This window comes from Poeciliopsis prolifica, unplaced genomic scaffold, assembly GCF_027474105.1.
Source record: "Poeciliopsis prolifica strain line A6 unplaced genomic scaffold, Auburn_PproV2 SCAFFOLD045, whole genome shotgun sequence".
Taxonomy (NCBI): Eukaryota; Metazoa; Chordata; class Actinopteri; order Cyprinodontiformes; family Poeciliidae; genus Poeciliopsis; species Poeciliopsis prolifica.
Window position 1 is genome coordinate 4,408,753 of NW_026562420.1, and position 17,749 is coordinate 4,426,501.

The window sequence follows — 17,749 nt, forward strand, 5'->3', positions numbered from 1 at the left end:
TCATATATCATTGATTCCATTGCTCCAATTAAACGAAAGGTTGTTTCTGGTAGGAAGAAATCTCCACAGAAAAATGCACAAACAGTTCGATCTGCAAGACAACTCTGTCGCAGGGCAGAACGACAATGGTGTAAACTCAACTTCACGTTCATAATGACATCTATAAAGAAAGAGTAACTATCACGCAACACTAAAACATAAAACATTTTGGAGATGCAACAATGCTTTGGAGCTTTTTGCAACAGTTGACAGACTCACAAACCCTCCCATGATGTTACCATCTGAATTCAATCTAATGCTGATGGAACAAGCTTTCCAACTTCTTTTCAGAGAAAATTCAAAAAATCAGAGGATTAATTATTGCTGTACCTAAACAAAACAAATACAGGAAAAATGACCCACTTTCAACTATTTAATTATAAAATCCTAGAAGAAATTATAAGTCAATTAAGTTCAAGCTCCTGCTGTCTGGATGTCCTTCCCACACATTTCTTGAAGAAAGTCCTGCCTGTTATTGTTACTGATCTGATCCAAATAGTAACTCATCGCTTACATCAAGTGTTTTCCCCCAGGCTTTGAAAACAGCAGTTATCAAACCACTGCTAAAATAGAACAATCTGGACAAATCACTACTGCAGAATTACAGGCTGACCTCTGACCTCCCATTCATCAGCAAAGTTATTGAAAAAACTGTGTAAACAATTAGTTTCCTCATGATGACCAACTATTTTGACTCCTTCCAATCTGTTTTTTGCGCTCAGCACGGAGACTGCCCTCATAAAAGTATTCAATGATATCCATATAAATACAGACTGTGGGAGAACCACAGTGCTGGTTCTGTTGGACCTCAGTGCAGCTTTTGACATTTTACTGAATCGACTGGAGAGTTGGGTTGGACTCTCCGGTTCGGTGCTCGACTGGTTTGAATCTTACTTAAAGAACAGGGATTTCTTTGTTTCAATTGGAAACTTCTCATCAAACACAATGCAGCATGATTACAAGCAACAATCTTAGAACTGGGAATGTTCTAAGATTATTGAAGAAATTATACTAAATAAATGTCTTTTGGTCAATTTTTTTAAACTTCACAATTTTACTTTATGAGATAGCAGTTACAATAACAGTTAACAGTTACAATAACAGTTAACAGTTACAAAACTGCACTTTTAGCTGTGGTATTGAGATAGGATCACATTTTCCATCTGCTAAATCAGGATCTGCAAACAAGCCACTATATTAAGGTGGCTCTTTGGCTCACTTAATATATCAAACTTTGAAATATTGCTCTGTTGTTTTGTTTCATTCTTTTTTAAGTGCTCCAGATGTTTGATACTGTGGTAGGTTTGGTCTTGAACCAGCCTCCAAAAAAAAAACAAACAAAAATCCAGTAAAGACCATTGTATATATATTTTTAACCAGCTATCAGGGGGCAGGCTTGTATCATCAGCACCTTCTTTTAGATAGCAATTTCCAATGCAAACTATTATGCTTTGTGTTTTATTGTTTTTTTTTTTTTTTTTTTGTAATGAGCAATTTTAAGTGGTAATGCAGTACATAATTAATTTAGAATAATTTTTGTGAAAGAGTATTTTGTAGTTGTTCAGTACAAAATGTTGCATGTATGCAAAATAGTTGGATAAATAATGGGTTTGTCTGTTCCCGGTCCTTAGCCTTGCTAATTACTCTTTTTGAAGTTTGATTAGTGACTGTTGTGTTGTTTTGTAATTAATTACCCAAACCTCCCTGGAGTCACTTAAATAAGGTAAAACTAAAGAACAGTGCAGTGTTCTTTAGGGTCAGGATGTTTCTGTGTCTGTGAACAGAAAGGTGTTTTGTACTGTAACTGTGATAGACCCACTTCATGAACTGTGAACTGAAATAGTAAAACCCTGACTCATAATTTCCACTTTTCCATAGATGGACAAACGTTCTTGTTTAAAGAAAAAGACCAGCAGCCACATAATGCTCAGATAAAAATTATGGTAATGCAATATTTAAGTATAATTTTCAAATAAAGTTCAGTTAAGCTCCTTCTGCCTTGATAATTAATGGTTTTAGTTTTATTAACCCTATGGATTTAGTAAAATGTTTCTCAAATGATGCATAGTAGATTGTATTTTCATTTCCAGGGAAGCAGACCCCATTGGGACTGTGTCCCAGCTGCTCATGTCTCTCATTAATGTTAACAGATGTTGGCAGGTCTGATGTATTTGGGAGATTCTGTTTCATGTATATACAATGCTAGAAAAAATGGCCAGATCTCTGATTTTACTCTTTATACTTCATATGTGTGCATGAAATTAACATTGTTCTTTTATTCTATGAATTACTGACATGTCTCCAAAATTTCAAACAAAATTTAGAGATCTCTTAATTTTTTCCAGAGCTGTATGTAATTGTTAACAGTTTTAGTTTAAGAGAAATAAAAAAAAATATTTTGTGGAGGGCCCCCTGTCGGTCATTGGCCCTCGGAATTGTCCTAACTTTTACGTCCCTTGTTCCAACAAAAGCCAATGTAGAATGTTGAGAGTAAATGTGATTATAAATAATAGGAAATTGAAAGTTTTATGTGGTACCAAGAAGTCATCAGTGCATTGATGAGCAGGGCCTTCCAACAAGGAATTGTCATTAGTCATGCCTTTGAGAAGACATTTTCTAAATTTGATTAATGAAACCCAGTCTTACCACAGGTGGGAACATCTTCCTCTGCAGATGAAGTCTGTTCATCTGTGGATGGCTTCTTCTTCCCCAGGCTGATGATCTTGGTGATCTTCTTGCTGGCTCCCTTTCCAACAGTCCCAATTTTCTGCTCTGATTTGGAGGTTTTTTTTGCTTTTCCTGAAAGAATCAAGGCTTTTGTGTCATAATTCACAATTTGTGATTAAAACATTGCATTGTTTCAGTAGAAATACCTCTGCAGAACATTCACTGCTATAATTCAAGCTTGGGGAATAACATATTACCTGCTCACTTATGTAGATTACTAAATCAGTACAGTAAAGATAACGAGGAGAAACAGCTACCTCAAATATTACTATAAACAAGGAGCAAATTTATAATCAAAAGGTAATCTCTATCATCTGTGAGTTTAGCTTATTTTAAATCCAAAAATCTCCAGTAGTGCAACAAGTTGGTTTGTTCTAGTTTTTATATGAAGAGAGAAGAGAAAACATAGTTGGGTTTATCCTGCTGGCGGGACAGCAGACATTTAGTTAGCCAAGTCTTTAGAGTGCAGCATGGTCTATTTGTTTAGTGAAAACTGGGGTTTGTGCTGGGTTTGTGATACTACGTGTGCATTACTTTAACGGTGTCTGCATTAGAACAAAATGCCATATAACCCTGTGTGCCCCTCAGCAGGGTCACACTGACCCAGTGTCTGATTATACCCCTTGCTTCCCGCTGTTAAATCTGTGTTAGCTGGTAGATTGCAGGTCTCAACTACAGGCCAAATATATATTGCTTCAATTGATATATCATATATGTTGTGCCACGTTCTTATTTGGGAAGAAGAAAGTGGGACCTTCAAGAATCTGTAAATTATTCCTAAGGATGAACCAGACTTCACAAACTCATTTGGCATTGCTCATCCTGTCTTCCTCTGGCCCACTTGCTTTCTGGTACACTGGAGCTAGCATGCCATCTTGTGAATGCTCAGGATAGTTAGCATGACCACCAATGACAGCGGACAAATGGTTTTCCTGAAATGGTAAAGTGTTTCTCCACCATTAGTAAATTTAGCAGCATTGCCAAGACCTTCCTCCTGTGATTGGTTGTTGGGAGCAATGCATTTCTTCAGACAGCAATCATAGGTCAGGGAGGATGAGGAGGAAATTGATGTTTTCACAGATTACCCACCTCATAGTAAAGTGTCACAACATGACAGTTTCAACAAATATGAACAAGAGATTCATCAAAATTATACAGACACTTTAACCTAATAGAAGTTTCCAAAGTCTTGACAACATCTTGGTTTTTCTTCAATGTTTATATGTAAATAAATCTTTGACATAGTTTTTCTCTTATTGTTGCATTTAAAAAATAGAATTTGAGTAATCTTAACAGACCTAAAACAAGAGAAGTGTGGTCTGATGTAACTTCAGAAAGTGAAAAAAAAGATTAATGTGTCTTTTTAGTCAGTTTACATAAACTTCTGGTTACAAGTGTACACTGTGTGTATAGCTTTGTATGCAGGTGACATGTGATAAACTGTTTTTTCAGCTATTAGGTGACGTAAAATCTATTGAGAAAAAACTTTTACTTTAGTTGATGAGCACTCTGTGTGACACCTTACTAAAAGAACATGGCTGATCATGATGGGATTTGACAGAAAATGAGCAATGTTATGTTTGCTTTGTATGAGTCTGGCTGATAAGCTGAACCAACTGAGGATAATTTGGCAAACAGAGGAAAAAAAGAAGAGGGAACAAAAGCACAGACCTAACATTCAGCTGATGACCCAAATAATTGAAAAGACAATCAAAGTGCTACTTGTTTCCACATGAATTTAGCCTGCTGATGGCAAATATTTGGTGTGTTTTGACAGAAACACACCAAACACACACTGCTTTGGTGTGGAGAAACCACTGTGCATCAGTCACTGTTTATTTTTTGTGTAAATGTATTTTTATTATAAGTTGATCAGAAGGGTTTCAGTCATTATCTTTTCTCAAATGTATAACTTTTACAGGAAAGCTTTGTGTACCCAGTAATGACATGCAGCCAGGAAACTTTGGCCCCATGACAAAAAATTTGATTGGGCTCCCTGCTGTTACAAATTTTTTGAGTCTACCTAATCCATAAAAAGTGGCACAGTTTTAAGTGCATGCAACCGCCTTGCTTTCTTGTCATGACAGTTTGATATGAAACAGATAATCTGTGAAAACATGAATCTCCTCCAGCTCCTCCCTGACCTTCGACTGACAGCTAAAGATTGTGATTTGCAGCGCTAAAATCCGCCTCCTGCCTCTGATTGGTTGTTTCTAGAGAACACTGGGAGAAGGCAGAGGAACTAAATTATTCTCAGATAATTTCAATTCATTGACAGTCTTAACAAATGTGTACTTTTTGTTAATGAAAGTTGCATACTGCAGCTTTAATTTCACTTAGGAGGGGATGGGTCAGGAGGGATGTGGAAACAGATATCTGTCATTTAAATGCAAGCGAAGGCAGGACTATCTGGACTGACAAGAGGCTGTGTTTTATATAGAGTGTTTGAATTTATGTCACTAATAAATATTTTGTTCTATTGTGTAATTGTAAAAGGAACAGTGAGACATGAAAAATATACATAGACTCCGTGGAAACTAGCTAACTAGCTCGTTACTAAACACAGGGAGGAGGGATTATTCTGATGTTGGGGTTAGAGCTGCTGCTGACTGACACATCCGTTAAGTGCGTCATATATTTAAGGTACAGGTACAACTTAAATATATGAATATGTTGGTAGATTATTTTCCCCCTCTTTCTTTAAATGCTAGTGAAATGGAGGCAAACAGTCTGTAGCTAAGCTAACTATGCTAAATGGTTGATAACCTCACACAGTCAACTCACCTCTCTTGGAGAAAAACTGAGCTACAAATTGAGACTCTTGTCTTTTTGAAAACTTGACTTTATTATCAAGTGCTCCAAGAAGGAACCATTTTATGCCAGTCCAGAGGGGATTGGGAGCTTCAGTGCAAATATGGATGTGTGTGTTTTGGTCTTTGAGTGGTGACATGAATTTTTTTTACTGATAAAAATAATTTAAAGAACACAATATAATTAATTTTGTAATTGACAGGGCCCCATTTTTTTCTATTTCTATGAAGAAAAAAAACAAACTTCTTTCTGGAGGGCCCCTTGTCTCTCAGGGGCCATTGGAATTGTCCTATATTTCCCCCCTGATGACATGAACTGTATGTTTACATGCTGCTGAGATCAACTGAAATGTTCCACATTGTTTACTTCCTATGACTCTCACCTTGGTCTTTGCCATCACTGTGTCCATTTTCATGGGTTGCTTCACCATCTGAGCTTGGCCGGTCAGATGATGTTCTCTGGCAACAGAAAATCACCAAAGCAGAAGAGAAGTGAATTAAAAGAGTAAACAGCATAGTTCCTCAAAACTAAAAAGGCACTACAGTTCAAAAGTGGCTATCTAAAAAAGAAATATGACTTTTAATTATCTAAAGGTAATGTACAACATAAAAATTCCAGGAATTTCTGTAGAAGGTTGAGCTGGCTGATAAGGCCGACTCAATCTGTAGTGTTAACTTACTAGTACAGTTCTAATTTGCAGCAAACACATCAACACACATGATAAATGTGCACTTTATGCTTTAACCCTTTGCATCCATTGCACTAACAACCAATTTGGTTAACTGTCCACCTTTTGCCCACCTTTTGTGGAAAACCATATTCTGCCCTGTCCATCAAGTATGTCACCAAGTAAATAGTTCAAAAATAGTAACTAGGACAGAGGATATCTTATACAATTATTTAAAAGAAAATAAACCTGGGAAATTTGAAACACTGAGGCAAAATTATTTTTAATTTTTAAAATGTTTCCCTCAGGTAGATTTGATAGTCTACAGGACTATCAGGTGGGAAAACATTCTTAAAGAACAGACATACTTTGCAACGCTGGCAATCTTTAGAACCTGTGGGCTTTAATTTTACCTTCTCCAGTTCTGCTTTGAGGACAGGTAATCCAGATGCAGCTCCATCAAGGTCTGCACTTCCATTCATGCACACCTCCCTCATCACCTTGAAAACAGAAGGAACGCTATTTTAATTAGACTGCTGAGGACATTGTATCAATGTAAAAACCCATATGATGACTGAGGGCAGAATGAATTCAGTTTATTCATCAACATGTCAACTCACGTTGGCAGAATATAAACCAATAAGAAAGGTCAATAACAAATATGTGGATTCCTCATTTTATAATTTCTGAAATTTTTTTGCAACATATCAAAATAAGCAGCTCAATGTAGAAAGCCTTCCAATGAGGTCCACATGTATGGTCTCTACCCTGTCTCTAATATATTAGCCTTCTCTATGGCAGTTAGGGGATCAAAAGCAATGGAGACCCAATGTTCTAGTAACTGTAGAGGAAGTAGGTGGTCCCTACATATCAAATCTTGGCTTGGCAGTGAAAGGGATTTACATGCATAACCCAAATGGTGGGTAGTGGGAAATGTGAAAATTCGTCAATACACTCTTTAACACACTAAAAAGCGCCGGTCCACATGCACTCTAGACTGGCTCTGGCTGCACTGGCGTCCTCAACTTGTCGGGTTTTGGCTTGCAGGAAGCATAATTGGGTCTGGTTGGGGAAATGACAGACTGTGGCTCCATAGGTCTGGCTAAGAGAGCGACTCAGAGGCCGAGGGGGTGGGAACGGACTGCATTTCTTCGATTGGAAAGAGGGAGCCACCGTGGCTGCCTGCTGTACTACTGAGCAAACTGGAGTCAGAGTTTGGGTGCTAAATATGACTTTTAATTCAAGGGATCCAAGATTAATTACACATGTTGGGCTAAATGTGTTGTAATTTTCCTATTAACTAAAATAATGCTGTTTGTGACACAACAAAGAGTCACTGTACGGGCAAAACTGTTCAAGGCTCTAACAAGTGATTGTTACACTCACAAGATAAGAACAAATGGCATGCCCACAATTTTTATTCACAAATGACAGAACACCTGACTAGAGAGCAAAAAACCGCTGGGAGAAAAGTCAGACAGACAGCGCTGTGAAATACTGCAACTCTGCGGCAGTATGTTACAGCTCTTACTGGACTGGACAGAGAACTATAGAAGTCCTTGGTGGATCACAAAGTTCAACCAGAGGTACATGTCATTCAGTTTCATTTATAAAGCTGAAGGCTCCTACAGATAACTGCGCTCTTCCTTTCTTTGATCCTCCTGATCTTCATTACCTCCTGTGATTTCTACATTCCCATCAATTTCAATGCGTTTTGGTTCAGTTTTAAAAAGGCTTAAAGGCGTTACTTTAAGCTGCTTCACTGTTTTGATTGGATGGTGCTAGAGCAGTCAGACTTACTGCTCTAGTCTTTTACCCAGAATGCATTGCAATATGAACAACATGGCGATGTTCGTCTGACAATACACACTGTATAATTGCTGCATTGCTTTCACATCTAAAATAAATATTTCTCCACCAAAATCTATTGTTACAACTAATCACGTCTCCTGCTGATTGATATTATAGGTATGAGAAGCAGCTAATATAAATTAATGTTTGTGTCTTTGACACAAACATTAATTTCTGTGCCATCTATTGATTATTACATCAATAATCTATTGACTCTGTGTCAGAGTGACATGTTTGTAATTAACTAATAGAAATGAATATGTTGAAGTTCCAGCCCTAACTACAATAGACTAAATTTACATTATATTGGGTCTCATAATATCAAATAAGTGTCCTGAATGGTTAATAATTAAGAGTTATTCAGAAAACTATAGCATCAATAACATGCTAACAAGTTTACCAAGCAATCCGTGTCACTCCAAATCAATAAATCTTGATCTTCGCTGTCGCTTATAAACAACTCCGCTAACACAGGCCTAGAGCGCCCTCTTGCGGTTTAGTGTGAACACAACATGTGATATGATATAATAATGTGTTCATAATTTCAGACACAAGTCGCTCCGGAGTATAAGTTGTACCCCCGGCCAAACTATGAAAAAACTGCAACTTATAGTCAGGAAAATACGGTAGTCACAGTTCGGTGTGTTTTGGTTTAGTTAAAGCCGACCCTCATACATGACTTTTTTCTCAAAACTTGTAACAATTGCACTTAACTTTTCCTCACACTCAAACTTAGTCTCTGCCAGATATTTTTGTTTATATCGACGGACTATTGACGTGGGGTCTTGGTTCACTGAATTACCTTGAGCCACTCCTCGGCCTGTTCTTTGCTCTGCACTGCCAGCACCAGGGCATCTGCTCCCTGGTGGACAATCTTCAGTTCGTGCTTCTTCTTCCTGCCATCTTTGGGGATGTGCATGATGCTGCATCCTGACAGAGTGAGCTCCATCTGTGGGGTCTGGTCTTTAGAAGATTTGTAGCACTAAAAGTAGTAGGAACAGATGGCTTATTGCTTAGTGGATGCAAATGTGACTGTTGGTCCAGATGTTTAAATACCACAGGCAAGAATAACAACCAGAAAAGTTCATTTTCACAAAGCTTTACAATTGGAAAACTAACAATGATTTTTTTTAAAATCCACAAATGAAGTTAGTAAATTTTTTAAACTTTCCCACTAACTTCATTCTTGCCATTTGTATAATGTTTTATTAGTTCCAGTGGCCTTAATTTGAGAGTGGTCAGACAGAAAAGCGGGTTGTGAGAGAGGGGCAAAAGATAGAACAGAAAATAATTTATTGTTTGTCACTGTACATGCACTCACTTTATTAGGTACACCTAGCCAGTACCAGGTTGGACCCCCTTTTGCCCTCAGAACTGCCTTACTCCTTGGCAGCATAGATTCAACAAAGTACTGGAAACATTCCTCAGAGAATCTAACCCATATTGACATGACAGCATCACAGAGTTGCTTCAGATTTGTCGGCTGCACATCCATGTTGAAAATTACATCCGAAAAGTGCATTCGGTGTGATGGCTCCAACAGCATGGAATCAACTCCAGTCTGAACTCAAGATGTCAGATCGGATTTCATTGGGCTTATTTTGAATGGTTCTTAAAAACATGCAACGTTTTTCTAAGAAACCAGTGTAATTGTTTTTAAATTGTTTTGTAATTAGTTTTAAACTTGTGCATTGGTTTTAATTTGTTTGACTTTTGTGGAACCACATTGTTATGTGTTGCAGATTCCGGCAGAGGTCCCTCTCGAAAATGAGAACTAGATCTCAATGGGGTTTTACCTGGTTAAATAAAGAGAAACAAAATCTTCCTAAAAAAAGTAATTATTTCCATCCCATGTAGATCGAATAAGATCTGATGCCGGTCATCCACACATGTAACGTTTATGCTCAACCATTTCTGTCTGTATTTCTTTTAGACAATCTCTCACCAGTAGTTTGTTGTCTTTGATGACACACAGAAGCTTAGTCCACTGGCCGAAGCGTTTCTTGCGCAACAGAAAAGCACAGATACGGGCATCTTTCACAAGGTCCATGGACGCCTCTTCAGATGGCCACTGGTGACGCATCTTCTGACTCTTCCCGTCTTCCTCTTCTTCATCGTACGATTCGTAGGAACTGCTCATGGCATCTGAATCATAGTCTGAGAGGAAACATAATCTATTCTTAATTTCATTGACCAGAAATAAGCTAACTATGTTAGGGTTAGTAGTTTTCTATATATAAAGACACATATTACACTAATGAATAAAAATATATATTGGCTTATTACTTACTAGAGGTAATGTACTCAGGAGCCTTTCCAGGACTTAAGGGAACTGCTTCCTCATAGTAACCTTCTGGAAGAGAGGAGCTGGGCAGAGGAGGAGGGTCGCTGTTTGGAGTCTACAAACAGAACAAGTTTCCGATGAGAATATTGTATAATATCTGCTTAAAGGGAATTTATAATGTATTTTCCAGCCACATAGTGCAATTTTATAGCACAATTAAGTGACCAAGTTTTCTTTGATTAAAATTAGAATTTATTGTTTGTTCCTGCAAATAAAAATGAGATTAAAGCCGGGTCAAAAACAGTGCAAACAACGTAGGACAATCTATACAATATACACAGAAATATGGTGATAGTTACAATATAAATCTGTTAAATTTCTATATGTACACATACACATAAACTATCATATAAGTAGTGAATGTGTTATTTCAGGGTGTTAATTGTTTTTGGGTAGTCTTGGGGGTGGAGGCAATACAAGAGGGGGCTCAGCACAAAGCCCTATGGGGAACCGATGCTCAGTGTGCCGGTAGAGGAGAGATGAGGACCAAATCTCACAGTCTGGTTGGTGAATTTTGAGATGAGGCAAACTAGGATTGTTGTGTTGAAGGCTGAACTGTAATCAACAATTGATTAGGACTCAAATGTGAGTCAAGGCAGGTGAACAAATACTTTGGCAACATAATGTAATTATGATGCTGCAGTTATTGAAAAAACTTGCATAAGGTTGATACTTATCTATTCCATGCTTAGCGCAATATACAGCATGAAAGTAAAAATAGCATTTTGGCCTCTGTAGGTTTTTTTTTTAAAACTGAAATCCATTTTAGAAAGCAAACCTTTCATGTGTATGGGGCGCCATATGCACAATGTGGCAATGCTTTTGAGAAATTCCCTGTGAAGCCAAATGCTGTCGCCTCCTAAGACCCGGGCACTGCACCATTACTTAGCAATGCAACAGAGCCAGGCTCTGTAGCAACATAGCAACCCAAGCTGAGCTCCAGCATGTTTGGTCAGGTGGTTTTTTGGAGCTCAAAAAAGGAAGAACTGAACAAACTAAATTCTCATTATCTAGGAATTAAAAAAAAAAAATTTAATAAACATGTTTAGTAGAGCCTGTAGACCTGTCCTAACCTATTCAAGGAAGCATAATAGGTCACCTTTCAGTTTTCACTTACCGACATTATTACAACCCATCTATTACAATGAAGTGAGCTAAAGCAGTTGTCCCCAAGCCCCGGGCTACAGACCGGTACTGGTCCATGGACCAATTGGTATAAGGCTACACAAGAAATAATTAAATATTTCCATTTTATGTATTATATGAGTCCAGAAAACCTTTTATTTTGAAAATTATTTCACCCAATTCTTTTAGTTGCACTATGCACGCCAACAGTGAGCCTACAAGCAGCAAAATGAGTAAGAAACAGATCAGATTCTTTGGAAAGTTACTTTGCGAAGGGAAAAGGCCCAGAGAAGAGACAGGAGAATGGATTTATCCGGGTACGTTATTTCCACATTCTAAGCCCGCTATGCATGACATGCAGCGACTGGCTTGGTAATGAAGCAATGAAGCTTCAAAACTGCTTCACCACGTGCATAAGCAACACTTTGGGTGTCATTGTCTCCCATCACTCCCAGAAGGCTTAAGTTACCATGCTTTCTGATTGGCTACTTGTCACATTCAACAGGCTGCGTTCTCGCTCCCAGTCAACCATAAGCTGGGCTGAGACATCTAACATGTCGGATAGACCTAATTTTAGATTGAAGCAGTCCCACATTCTACATAACACACCACACACTGTAGGCTGTTCGGCTACAATTATCACAAATAACAATCGTGGTTTTCAGCTGTCACAGTCTTCTTCAGTAAGCGGGCATCCAGATTGTCCTAAGGAGCCAAAAACTGAAAATTGTGCAGGAACCTTGTCTGATGTTTCACCTCCCTGTCACTCCCACAATTCCCCTGGGGATTCAAATTGAATTTGAATTTCGATCCAAATTGATCTAGCTTGTCATGCTAAATTGCCAAGCCTTGACTGGTTCACGGTGATAAAAAGGTTGCGGACCACTGAACTAAAGCACAACATTTGGGATTGTAGCTGCTCCAACTCATAACAACTTTCAAAGGAAAAGTAAGAAGTTTGCGACAACAAGTCACACAGCAAATCATCTCTCAGTGAATCACTTCCTATGAACCACCTTTTCCCTTAAAAGTCACCATAGTCACATTTTTAAGATTACTTAAGTCAGTCAATTAATTATTTCATAACTGCTCTCAACTCTGTACTGTGTCACTAGAAAAAGAGAAGAATTCTGACCTTAATGTCAGAATTCTGAAATGAAAATCAGATTTTTTTTTTTCAGTCACCCTTATATTCATCTGTTCCGTAGCCCTGAAAGTGATGTTGATGGGGAGCTTTTGAGCAGACTCCACTGGCCCAATTATGTCATCATAACCTCCTGGAGAACTCTGCTCACTTTTATTTACATATTATTTCTTGCCTCACTTCCCAATCAACTGTCTGTCATCAACAGAGTTAAGAATATTTTACTAAGTAACCTCTAGGGTTAGAAGCTTACATGAAATACAACTGAAAAAATTTGAATTTTCTGCAGAGAAAATAGCTAACAATTCTGTCATGCGACTATTTCTTTTTCAGCATGCTAAGCCAGATTTAGTTTTTTTTGCCAGTAAACCCCATTCCCTCCCTTAATATTCCACTCCCTTCTCTCATTGTTGGACCAGACCTCTAGCAAAAACCTTATCTGGTATCCTTTAAGGGAAACAGCAGTTTACTGAACTCAAATTACATTGCTGCTAGAGTTCTCTCCTCTCTCCAGAATTCTCCTCTTTCCTGCCTGAAACAGGAGAAAAATATTTACCCGGAAAGGAAGATTGGAGGATAGGAAGGAAGAGAAGTGAAAAGAACAAAAGAACTGAGCCTGACGGGTCAAACAGGAGGCCACAATGCCTGCTCAACGAATGGAACTCCTGTACATTGGTTGAAATGCTCTGTTGAACAGACAGCTGCTGCTCCATATCTTACTCAACAGAGACTTTTTCTTTTTAAAACATAAATATTAATAATTTTCAAAAACTAAGTGTTTAGGTAAGCATTTTTCATGCTTGCAACATAATGCATTACATTTTACTCCAGAGAAAATGACTCTACTGCTTTGCTATGCAGTGACTAAGCTCAGAGAGAGGCATTGTTTTTTCTTGTTTTCATTCCCCAACAAAGTACCACAGCCTTACAGCAGTTATTATGTGCAGATGATATGCTCTCAAACTAACCAGAGCTGCACACTTTCCCTTTGCTGAACAGAAATCACATGCCCCTTCTCGGCCAATGCGACGTAAAAATAAACTGAACCATCACATTCAAATTCAAATTCAAAAATATGTATTTAAATATTCAATTTAAATTCATCCTAAATGGAAATTAAATGCTGTAGTTCATGTTCATATTCATTCAAATTCTTTAAAGAGTTATTGTAGATAGTGATGGCTGTTGAAAGGAAAGATATCTTGAAGAGGTCTGCATTACAGTGAATTTGAAGAAGCCTGTCATGATTTGTGGTTAGAAAATGGCGAGGATGGAAGCAGAGGATCCAGGTTCTGATGAAAATGGATGATATAATCAAAGCTCTCACAGGTAAACAGAAGTCAAGGCAGCAATGGTGAACTCTGAGGCAAGGAACTCAAAACAAGTAGGACAGACAAGGACAATGACAATAGACAAGTGACAGCATAGACCAGGACCGGATGAAGAAACACAAACACAGGTGGGATTAAAACCCAAGGAAAACAAAACAAATCCAGCAACGGCGTAGGAAAAGGACTAGTCATGGCAAGTCTGGCGGTCGGCAGTAGAGCAGTCTTTATCCACAAAAAGATGGAGGCAGGCGGCCAGGTGGCCACAGGGACTCACGAAGAGGCGGAGACGGGTGGCCCTGAGGCTGGCTGGGACTGCGGGGAAGACCAGGAACAGGTAAGCCAGGTGGCAGCTTCGGCTGCTGGGGGAGACTTGGCTCGGTGAGCTTGGGCAGGACTGGCTCAGTGAATTCGAGCTGAGTGCTGAGAGACTCGCTGGAGGGCTGGTACTGAGAACAGGGACGCTCTCAGGTGCACTGGGGGACGTCAGGGACACAGTTGCTGATGGCGGAGAATTAATTAACCTGCTTACTAGGGCTGGAGGTGAGAAGACTGCGGTGGCTGGTGACATAAGACCAAGATGGGGTTCAGATGGGTGAAGGCCAGCGGGGTTCAGAGGACTGGGAAACTGCGGAAGGCTCTGGAGACGACTGGGCAGCCAGGAGTCTGGGAACCAACCACGCCTTCAGCCACACTACCTGTCGACCAGGAGACAGTTGTGCTTCTTGAAACCCCAAGACTAGGGGTACTGTGGCTGGCGGAAAGGCTGGGGATGGTAATGGAAATGAAGGGGTGATTGGAGCTGTGGAGATAGAGTGAAAGATACTGATATCAGACTTGGATGGAAGTGTTTTGCCGGCCACGATGACGAAAGCTGCCAGGCAATGCCACTCTGCTTCTGAGTCAGGTCCATGGAGGGGCGACGAGGCATCCAGTACTGCAGATGCCTCTGCAGTACTGGATGCATTCTGTTGCATTCTGTGGTTACCCCAAACCGTCAGAAATGGAGCAGGGTTTTGCCAGAATACTGATAGGGTGAGAGGGTTATCTGTCTCAGAAAGGGGAGACAGATCTTGTTCAGAGACTACCATCCAGATTACTGTGTACACTACATTAATTACAACTGCATATCCAAAAGCTTTTTCTGTTCAAAGTGCAGCAAAGAAAATGAACACGATTAAAGTGATGTTTGTATGAAGCAACACTCTACAGAGCTAGGCCAGGACTGTTTAGGCGAAGACAGGGAACGAGGGGAGGGTGCAAAGGGTGGATGAGGTAGGGGAGGTTCGCTGTACTCTCCAAAATCAACACAGATGGAAATAATTTGTGTTTCTGCTAGCATGAGGACTGGTATACATTCTGTTTGAGCAGGCGTGCTGCAGAGCCTTGAATGCCCCATGTTGAATGACCCATCTGACGGTGTGACTGGAATACTGGCTAGAAGCAACTATAGCAGGGGTCGGCAACCTGCGGCTCTTTAGCACCGCCCTAGTGGCTCTTTGGAGTTTCATCAAAAATATTTGAAAATGGGAAAAGATGGGGCTGGGAAATATATTTTTTGTTTTAATATGGCTTCTGTAGGAGGACAAACACGACACAATCATTCTTAACGTTTTCCAATGCTATAAAAATGTGTAGAAGAAACATTCAATTCTACAATTCTTGGACCGAATCATCTGCATTCGTTGCCTGAATGTTCGCTCTGCAGCGACAAGTTGTCAAATAACTAAAAGAGGACCGTACTTTCCGGAGCGCACCTCAATGAAAGCCGAAACTTGGAAAAAAATTAAAAACTGAAAACATACATAAATGAGCGATACAGTAATTTTCATCAGTATACATTTAGAATGACACTTAGCGATATTGTTTTGTGTCGTTCCTCAGGTCGGGTTGCTCATGGCTGCTTTGTGTTACTGTTGCATGGACTTGCTTGGCATTTGCACAGAAATTGAACTTAAAATCTTAATTTTATATACTTTACGTTTTCAAAAGGCTGCCATTTTATTACACTCCGTTTGTAGTTTTTTTGATCACACGCTTGACGGTGATTATTCACAAAGAGCGATCGTCGTTATGCAAACTGCATTTCGGGGGCAGATTTTCCGTGTTACTAAAAGACACTTTCCCTGTCGCTCTTCATAATAAAAATGATATCAAAAATCTGATTTCTCTATTGCGTTTCTTTAATTTTGTAAATACATTCATATTGTAACAGAAGGTTAACATAAAGCTCCATCGTACAACAGAAGAGTCACGTGATGCGTCATTCCTTCCAGGACGCACTGCAGGGAAAAATAAACACTTAATCATGAATACTAATTATGTATACACTTAGTCATTTTGATAACACGCTAATATAAACACCTAGAGTCTGTTTAGCCTTCATTATAAGCCTTATATAAGGCTTTTACTTTTTTGCGGCTCCAAACAGATTTGTTTTTCGTTTTTTGGGTTCAATACAGCTCTTTCAACATGTTGGGTTGCCGACCTCTGAACTATAGCATCCAATAGAGCTAAAACAATCAACAGAACAACTTAAATGTATTGGCCAGCATCTTTTTAAGGCCTCTAGGTTTTTTTTGGAGAGAAGAATTTAAAAATAATGTTGGGACTGTGGGATGTTTTGGGGTTTTGATTTATTGGTTTCTAGTGTCATTATTATTTTGTGTTCCTTAGTCACTTTCATTAAATCAGCTTTGTTTCCATTTTTCCTTAGTTTAGTTCTTAATGATTCTACTTTAATGTTCAATTCCTATCTATCTGTGTCTAGCTATTCTTTGTTGCTTATAGATTAATTTTCTTGGTTCCCCTGTTGTGTACTCTCCCTTGCATGCTGTGCCATTTTCTCTCTCTATCTCCTCACACCCACAACACATTAGCTAATGGGTTATGCTGGTATATTGTTCCAGCATTCACTCTCTCAGTATTTAAACTTGGGGTTCACTAACTGCAGTTTTCTGGCTGATTGCCAATTACCGATCTTTAATAAGCATGACCTGATGATTTTGATTTCATCTGACACCAATCTTTTTTGCCTGAAACATTGGTAAATGTAGAAAGAAAGTTGCTGAGTTGGCAACACTGGGGTGACTACTGTTAACTGAAAATATGCTGATATGAGCCAGTGGGCCAGTGTGTCAGTCAAACCTCTTTTACAAGATAGCAGAAGAGGACAGTTGCTGAATTCTAGACTTTTGCTGGGGTAGATAAGATTGGGGCATGAGCTCGGCTTCACATGCAAGTATCGGATGATTACCAAAATCAAGAAAATCAGCATGGCTAAATTGGCTGGCCAATAAATTGGTGCACCCCTAATTTAAACACCTCTGCTGCCCTCTCTCCTTGCTGGTTATTAATCCCATGCTTTCCCTGTTAAGTCACATTTTTTCTCTGTGTGACCCTGCTGTCTTTTTACCCTGGATTCCTGTTTTGTTCAGCTCTGGTTCCCTATGTTCCCCGAGTTTTTTGTAAGTTTGTTTTTCATATTTTTGTCATTAATTACTAAAATCCACTCAATGTCTCAGCCTATCTGAGTAAATGGGGTCAATGTCCATGCCAAGCTTTTATCCTGCCAATGACTGAAGCATGGTTTGTCTGGTTGTGGACATGTAGCATGCAAAAAGTTTAATAGCTCTTTCTGTGTCAAACTCCAGTCCTCAAGGGCCGCTGTCCTGCAGTTTTTTGATGTGCCACAGATACAAAACACTGGAATG

The 17,749-nt window shown here is 39.1% G+C and overlaps 1 protein-coding gene across 2 annotated transcripts in view; it reads right to left on the reverse strand.

Annotated features, from left to right (window-relative positions):
* Nucleotides 1-17,749, reverse strand: part of afap1 (actin filament associated protein 1) — a 78,654-nt gene that overhangs the window by 18,492 nt on the left and 42,413 nt on the right. For both annotated transcript variants that reach the window (XM_055056529.1, XM_055056528.1), the window contains exons 4-9: nucleotides 10,386-10,494; nucleotides 10,041-10,252; nucleotides 8,898-9,077; nucleotides 6,658-6,744; nucleotides 5,960-6,035; nucleotides 2,686-2,838 (exon numbers count right to left, since the gene is read on the reverse strand). In XM_055056529.1, coding sequence (XP_054912504.1) covers nucleotides 2,686-2,838; nucleotides 5,960-6,035; nucleotides 6,658-6,744; nucleotides 8,898-9,077; nucleotides 10,041-10,252; nucleotides 10,386-10,494 — 817 coding nt within the window. The remainder of the gene's footprint in view (nucleotides 1-2,685; nucleotides 2,839-5,959; nucleotides 6,036-6,657; nucleotides 6,745-8,897; nucleotides 9,078-10,040; nucleotides 10,253-10,385; nucleotides 10,495-17,749) is intronic.